Raw genomic sequence first — 8,536 nt, 5'->3', positions numbered from 1 at the left:
AGTCCAGTAGAGGCGGAGGTTCTACCGCCTCATCGGTCGTTCGACTGTGCCATTAACTTGATGGCAGATACCATGCCACCGCGGGGCCGACTGTATACCCTGTCCCGGGGGGAGTCCAAGGCAATGCAGGAATACATCCGGGAGAATCTGCGAAGAGGCTTCATCCGGCCCTCTACGTCCCTGGCCGGGGCCGGATTCTTTTTTGTTACTAAAAAGGATGGCTCCTTGAGGCCCTGTATTGATTATCGGGGGTTAAATGCCATCACGGTAAAGGATCGCTTTCCTCTACCGCTCATTCCCGAACTCTTTGACAGGCTACAAGGAGCTCAGATGTTTACCAAGTTGGACTTGCGGGGAGCCTACAATTTAGTTTGAATCCGACGAGGGGACGAATGGAAGACGGCTTTTAACACCCACGAGGGACATTTCGAGTATCGGGTGATGCCGTTTGGCCTATGTAATGCCCCTGCGGTGTTTCAGCGACTTATTAATTTTGTGCTCGAGGATTTGCTGAACTCCACAGTGATCGTATATCTGGACGACATCTTGTTTTTTTCCCAAAACCCCGCAGAACATGTGAGTCATGTTCGCGCAGTGCTGCAGCCTTTGCGGCAATACCGCCTGTTTGCTAAGCTCAGCAAGTGCGCTTTTCATCAGAGGTCGCTACCATTTTTGGGACACATTCTGTTACCTGGGGGGCTACAGATGGAGCCGGACAAACTCCGGGCGATTCGAGAATGGCCGCAACCGCTGGGATTGAAAGCACTACAACGTTTTTTGGGATTCGCGAACTACTATCGCCAGTTTATTCCTCAGTATTCACAACTGACGGCGCCGTTGACAGCGCTCACTAGAAAAAACGCGAATGTCCGGGACTGGCCACCCGAGGCGCAGGTGGCTTTTCGCCAGGTGAAGGAGGCATTCAACTCAGCGTCCATTTTGTTAGCCCCGGATCCAGAGAAACCCTTTATTGTGGAAGTGGACGCGTCCGCATTGGGAGCCGGAGCGGTCCTCTCGCAATTGAATTCCAAGGGCCGGCACCAGCCTTGCTCTTTCTTCTCTCGTAGATTCTCCCCGGCGGAATGTAATTATACAGTAGGGGATAGAGAGCTCTTAGCATTGAAATTAGCCCTGCAGGAATGGAGACATCTGCTGGAGGGAGCGGAACATCGGTTCACGGTGATCACTGACCACAAAAATCTACTGTATCTGCAAGAGGCTCAACGGCTCAATCCCCGACAAGCCCGGTGGTCATTGTTTTTCGCCAGATTTCATTTCCAACTGGTCTTTCGGGCTGCTGCTCAAAATATCCCTGCGGACTCTCTCTCCAGAGCATTTGAGGTTCCAGAGGAGACAAGGGAGATCCATTCCATGTTGGATCCGGCATGCCTCAGCGCGGCCGTGGGGGAGGTCGCTCCTACGAAAGAACTAGTGCCGGCCGCTGATCGAGCGAAGGTAATGCAATGGGGGCATTCGTCCAGATGGGCGGGACATTTTGGGTATCAAAAGACTCTGCGTCTCATTGCCAGACAGTATCAATGGCCTCAGATGAGGCGGGACATTCTTCAATTCGTCACCACCTGTCCTGTGTGCGCCCGGACTAAACCGGTAATCGGGACCCCCATGGGGAAGTTACAACCGCTGTCCATACCGACAGGCCCCTGGACGGAGCTTTCCATGGATTTTATCACCGACCTCCCCAGTTCCCGGGGACACACGGTGATTTGGGTAGTAATTGACCGTTTTTCCCGGATGGCCCATTTTGTTCCCCTGCCGGGACTTCCTTCGGCGGTCGCCTTAGCCCAACTCTTCATTCAACACGCTTTTCGACTTCATGGGCTGCCTCTTCGGATTATTAGTGACCGAGGCCCCCAATTCACCTCGCGTTTCTGGAGGGCCTTGTGTACAGCATTGGGGGTGAAGACCCATTTCTCATCAGCGTACCATCCCCAAACCAATGGCATGGTCGAGAGGACGAACCAAACATTAAAAGGGTTCCTACGAGCATTTGTCAACAAACGCCAAGGTAACTGGGTCTCCCTACTTCCTTGGGCCGAGTTTGCATATAACCACAGTGTCCACTCGGCCTCGGGAGACTCTCCATTCTTCTTGGTGTATGGACGACATCCTCGACTTCCAGCACCTTTCCCGTCTGGATCTCTGACCCCCATGGTTAATGTAACTCTAGCAGACCTGCAAAGAGTCTGGGAGATGGCCCGAGAACAACTGCAGAGGGCAGCTACCAAATACAAGATCTTCGCAGATCGTCATCGGAGAACCGCTCCCGTCTTGCAACCAGGGCAGAAGGTATGGTTAAGCACGAAATACCTCCGACTCCGGGTGCCCTCCCGTAGATTGGGACCTCGGTACATTGGACCGTTTGCAATCCAATCCCGACTTGGAGCTGTGACATATCGGTTACGGTTACCTAGTACCCTGCGGGTGCATAACGCTTTCCATATTTCCTTATTGAAGAGTTTTCGAGGGTCTCGATGGCATCCCCAACGACAGGAAACCGAAGATCCCGATCCGGAGTATGAAGTGGATGAGGTTCTGGATTCAAAAAGACGGCGGGGGAAGCTATATTACTTATTGTCCTGGAAGAATTTTGGTCCCGAGGACAACTCCTGGGAGCCCGCGGCGAATGTACATGTGCCGGAGTTGATCAAAGCTTTCCACGCCCGATCGCCTTCCAAACCCAGGCCCAGGGAGAAGGGGGCATCCGGGGAGGATACTGTCCCGTCCCGGGCCCTTACCTGGGCTCCCGCAGCGGGGAGCGAGGGTCAACGGAGCCCGCGGGAGCCAGCGCGGCGAAGACGAGCCGCCGACGGGGCCGGCGCTGCCGCGGGTCGGTCCAAGGCCGGCGATCCACTGGAGCGAGCGCCGGCCTCAGAGAGGGGGATACGCCGGCCAAGATGGCGGCGCCGGCGTGTCCCTGCTCTGGGGCGGACCGGCGAGCCAGCTCCGCCTACTCGCGCCGGATTGGCGCATTGATGGGGAGACTCCGCCTGCCAGGCAGGCTGGCCAATCCAGGCGTCCCTTGCCTGCCTAGGCCGGGGGGATTGGCTCCAGCTGTTGAGAGGGGATGGACTGGCGGGAGATTTAAGCAACGGAACTGGAAGAGCCCAGTGCTTCCGTTTCGAATGTCAGAAGCCGACGCCGTGGATCAGGAAGTGTTGACCTTCAGAGACTGTGTTCCTCTTCAAGCTAGCCGTCCTTGCTAGCCACCTTTAGAGACTGTGTTCCTCTTTCAGCTAGCCGTCCTTGCTAGCCACCTTCAGAGACTGTGTTCCTCTTCAAGCTAGCCATCCTTGCTAGCCACCTTAAGAGACTGTGTTCTTCTTCCAGCTAGCCGTCCTTGCTAGCCACCTTCAGAGACTGTGTTCCTCTTCCAGCTAGCCGTCCTTGCTAGCCACCTTCAGAGACTGTGTTCCTCTTCCAGCTAGCCGTCCTTGCTAGCCACCTTCAGAGACTGTGTTCCTCTTCAAGCTAGCCGTCCTTGCTAGCCACCTTCAGAGACTGTGTTCCTCTTCCAGCTAGCCGCCCTTGCTAGCCACCTTCAGAGACTGTGTTCCTCTTCCAGCTAGCCGTCCTCTTCCAGCTAGCCGTCCTTGCTAGCCACCTTCAGAGACTGTGTTCCTCTTCCAGCTAGCCGTCCTTGCTAGCCACCTTCAGGGATTGTGTTCCTCTTCAGTGCTAGCCATCCTTGCTAGCTGCCCTTCAGAGACTGTGTTGCTGACTACCAGCCAGGCCGGCCGTCACCCCGCGGTTCCAGCAGTCCTGCTGGCCGCCTGCAGCTGGGGGCTCAACCCTCGGTGAACGGCGGTCGCCGCGGGTGAAGATTCGGGGTGCGCGGCGGTCCTCTGAGGTCTCACCGGGCCTTAGGGAACCTAAGGGCTCACCAATCACCGGAACAGGACAATTACATTGGCTTCCTGTTCATCGTAGGATTTTATTTAAATCATTATGTTTATTGTTTCAGGTAGTTTATAGTTTTATCTCAGAATTATTAAGTGGTCTATTGCATACTGCTTTGTTTTGACATTCATCTCGTTTACCTTCCTCTCTAATGTTCCAACCTCCATGTGCCAGCTTGTTGGTTAATGGGTCATTTGTCCAAGCCATTGGTGATACGTAGTTTCCTTGAGGGTAGAGTGATTTTGTGTGATTCATTTCACTATTTGGGAATGGTTTAAAGCAAATGGCCATAATATGTAATATGTGGTAGTAATAATGAAACAATGATGGAATATTCACATAGCAGGCAGCCTGAGCCAAAAGATTTATTTTCCACTGAATATAATTAACTCTGTATGAACTTGGTGTCTAATAGTGTGCTGAACTGGACAATGTTGGCACATTTTGACTGACTCTTCTGGACTTCTGCATAAAGGTAGCTCTGCACTCATTATTCAATATCTGTCTTTTAAATATTAGTAATAAAAATATCAAGTGCATTTTTATAATATACCACTGCAATCCACAAAACAAAAGGAGCAAGTTCCCACATGCCATCTTTTTCTTTTGATGTAGTCACAGGAAAAAAAAAATTTTACGTGCTCCCAGGTTTCAACCTAATTCACGTTGTCTGTTTTAGTGGCCTCTTACCAGGAGGAAAAAAAAAAAAATCTCTGCACGAATATCAGTGCTAGGGTAACCAGCCCCTGCAAATGACACACTGATTACGATTTATAACATATTACTAATCTACCTTTGAAAAGTTATTCCGTTATTATACTTCCTCTGTGTACATCCGTATACTACACAAAATATGAGATTAAATAAAAATGCTGCCAACAATAAAGAACGACAACGTGGAGGCCGATGCAGCCGCTCATAGGTTTGCTTGCCTTGAGTGTAGAACGATGACGGCTGCGCGGAGACAGAGAAGCCGAGATTGACCTATTTGCCTTCATCGTGTTGACGTCACTTCGGTTCCTGTTTTTTATCTCACCTTATTGTTTCAGCAGGTTCCCGGACCATCGGATGTACGCTGTAACCACGCCCCCACGTGGCTGGTTCCCAATCCCACGCTTCCTCCCAGCATTCCTCTGTCAAGATGGCTGCCCCCAGTAGCCAGTGGCGTGTGTGTATAGGTTAGAAATGATCTCCAGTACTCCAGTTGTTGGTATTTTTTTTTTATCATATTGTTAGTAATAGCGGTATTTGTGTGAGACATGAAGACGAAATCATCTCATCATCAGTCCGAGAACACTTTCAAGGTAAAAGGCACACTGTGTACTTTCACATAAGCGAATCTAACTAGCTTGAACATTGCATGTTTCTGTTAGGTTCTAAGCCCCCTGTCTTTTCCGTATTTCATAAATGTTGATATTTTTTGTGCAGTTACTGCTTGTCTCTAGCTTCTTGTTCTTGCAAAGTGCACTAACTTTGTAAAACAAAACAAAAGGTGAAGTGTTGATACTTCAAGCTTTGTTATTATTAGACCTTAAAATAAAGATTCGGGGAGTGGGAACAATGTTTATAAATATGAAAAAGTATCTTTGATCCGTATACAATGGAAGTCTGTTCTCAGCGCTTGCAGTACCTCTACAAAGACTTTTGTTTTGTTTTTGCAAAAAAATAAATGAACTGCTGAAAGGCTGGTTTTTCTAAATTTGGTTTCGTTTTAAAGCAGTGTTCTATTGTAGTGGGATCTGTTGTCATAATGGAGTTGCATCAGCTGACAATGTATATTCAGTATATGGACTTGTGTTTCTTTCTTAGAATGGTCTGCGACTCTAAAGAGCCGATGTTCAGAACTCTTGCGGTAAAGACAACAGCTCAGAAACCATTCCGTCGGAACAGCGCAAAAAACTAGCTTTCCAGTGCTCAAAGGAAATAGCATTCAGATTATATGCGCACTGTAAAAGCGAAAGCAAGGGGGGGGGGGGGGGGGGGGGGGAGATTGTGTTTGACACATACGTGAAAGAGTTCCAGGGTAAGCTCATTTCTTGTGCAATTGCGCCAGGCAAACCAGAAAGTGAAGTTACACATTAGCGTTTGTTTTCTGCACCATTACATATAAGCTTTTCAATCTTTTTGGTTCTTGGTAGGCTTATATTAAACGCAAGAAATAGGTGCCAATGTGTGCCTTCACTTTCGGGTTTGCTTGGACTTGCGCACATTTATTTCTTAGTACCGGTGCTTACAGACTTGCATATACTTCCTTCACTTCAAAAAAAAAAAAATGAAACCCAGCAGATTTTAAAGAAAAGGTGTTTGAAAAGAGAATTTCTCAAGATTCTAACATAACATAGTAGATGACGGCAGAAAAAGACCTGCGTGGTCCATCCAGTCTGCCCAACCAGATAAACTCATATGTGCTACTTTTTGTGTATACCCTACCCGCCTGCTTCGAGCTGGGGCTAGGTTTTCAGTGTTAAGGGTGTCTTTGTTTTGTGTACATTGGGAGGGAATAGGAATTGACTACATTTGCATGCTGTTTGCACTAATCTTTGGTACTCACATTGTTTCCTGTGCTAGAGCCCTCTGAGCATTCTGCGCTTTCTAACGCCTGTGCTAATCACCTCAGCATTACATTTTGGGCATCGGCTTGTAATTTTTGCTTCATTTGTTTTTATTTTCCATTGACTTCGATATGACGTGACCCCGCGTGTAACTCAATGAGATATTATGGATTCAGAACACCTCATTATAATGGGGTTCCACTGTATGTCCATTATGGCTGATTTTGTGGAAAAATGGAAAAAATGGTTTGCTTGGTTTCTCTGCATTGAACTACTACTACTTATTTCTATAGCTCTACTAGATGTACTCAGGGCTGTAAACATTATATGCAGGTACTTTCCCTGTCCCTAGAGGGCTCACAATCTTAAGATTTTGTACCTGGAGCAATAGAGGGTTAGGTGACTTGCTGAAGGTCACAAGGAGCTGCAGTTGGATTGGAACCCAAGTCACCAGGATCAAAGCCTGCCTCCCTAAGCATTAGGCTACTCCTCTACTTACTACCTGAAATTTTGGGGATCCTGAAGGAAATATACAGAAGTCCAATATATATTAAAATGGGCATGCTTTATAGGTTACTGATAGGCACTTAACTTATCTTTGCGTATGGACTTCCTTCTGCCTTTGCAGGGTAGTATAGTTTGCCCACTACTGTATTAAAATGGTGGTATTCGCAATGGAATTCAGTTGGAGGAAGGAAAGGTGAGTAGCAGAGTGCCTCGAGGATCATTGTTGGGGCCAATTCTGTTCAATATATTTGAGCGACATGATACCAAGATTTGTAATAGAGTGGACACACAAGGGAGTGGAAAACATGAAAAGGGATCTGCAAAAGTGAAGCATGGTCTAATGTTTGGCAGCTTAAAATTTAATGCAAAGAATTGCAAAGTAATACATTTGGGGAGTAGAAATCCAAGGGAGCCGTATGTCCTAGGAGGTGAGAGGCTGATATGCACAGATAGGGAGAGGGACCTTGAGGTGATGGTGTCCGGGGATCTTAAAGTGACAAAACAATGTGACAAAGTGGTGGCTGTAGCCAGAAGGATGCTAGGCTGCATCAAGAGAGGTGTAACTAGCAGAAGAAAGGAGGTGTTGATGCCCCTGTACATGTCGCTGGTGAGGCCTCACCTGGAGTAATGTGTTCAGTTTTGGAGGTTGTATCTTGCTAAGGATGTAAAAAGACTAGAAGCAATGTATTTGGAGGCAACAAAAATGATATGGGGCTTGTGCCAAATGATGTATGAGAAGAGACTGGAAGACCTGAATATCTGAATATGTATAACCTAGAGGAAAGAAGGGACGGGGAGATATGATACAGACATTTAAACACTTGAAAGGTATTAATATAGAAATAAATCTTTTCCAGAGATGGGAAAGCGGTAAAACTAAAGGACGTGAGCTGAGGTTGTGGGGTGGTGGACTTACAAGTAATGTTAGGAAATTCTTTTTCACTGAGAGGGTGGTCGATGCCTGGAATGCCATCCTGAGGGAGGTGGTAGAGACAAAAATGGTGATGGAATTCAGAAAGGTGTGGGATGAATACAGAAGATTTCTACTTAGAAAATGGATGGTATTAAAAAAACAAAAATACAAACCTTAAATGACTGCATGTGTGTGTATGTGTGAGTGATGCTTAGATGGTGGCTACGGCTGTGACGAACAAAGGCCGTGCCGGGCAGACTTTGTAGGTCTGTGTCTGTATATCAAAGTCCAGTTTAGGATGGGCTGGAAGGGACTTCAACAGTAACTTCAGTAGCTGGAACTGAGGACAGTGCTGGGCAGACTTTTACGTTCTGGGTTCTGTAAATGACAAGACAGATTCGGATAGGCTGGAGTGGGCTTTGACTGCAAATCCTGTAGTTGGGAACATAAAGACAGATATGGGCGGACTTCTATGGTCTATGTCCCAGAAATGTCAAAGAAAGACCATGATCAAGTATATAATATCACATTCATTGTTGATTTAATCATGAATTGGTAATGCATGAGACTGTTGGGCAAACTGGATGGACCATTCATGTCTTCATCTGCTGTCACTTAAGTATGTTAATATCTATAGTGGTACAGG

At 47.6% G+C, this 8,536-nt stretch overlaps 1 protein-coding gene across 2 annotated transcripts in view; it reads left to right on the top strand.

The window, feature by feature from the left end:
- Positions 1-5,068: 5,068 nt before the first annotated feature.
- The window catches only part of UTP20 (UTP20 small subunit processome component), a 226,829-nt gene continuing 223,361 nt past the window's right edge, over positions 5,069-8,536 (top strand). For both annotated transcript variants that reach the window (XM_030213822.1, XM_030213821.1), the window contains exon 1: positions 5,069-5,222. In XM_030213822.1, the coding sequence (XP_030069682.1) occupies positions 5,178-5,222 (45 nt within the window). In that variant the 5' untranslated portion in view covers positions 5,069-5,177. The remainder of the gene's footprint in view (positions 5,223-8,536) is intronic.

Source organism: Microcaecilia unicolor, chromosome 9 (assembly GCF_901765095.1).
Source record: "Microcaecilia unicolor chromosome 9, aMicUni1.1, whole genome shotgun sequence".
In the NCBI taxonomy this organism is placed as follows: domain Eukaryota; kingdom Metazoa; phylum Chordata; class Amphibia; order Gymnophiona; family Siphonopidae; genus Microcaecilia; species Microcaecilia unicolor.
The sequence above is the reverse complement of the archived record's forward strand: the minus strand, read 5'-3'. Positions and strand labels throughout refer to the sequence as shown.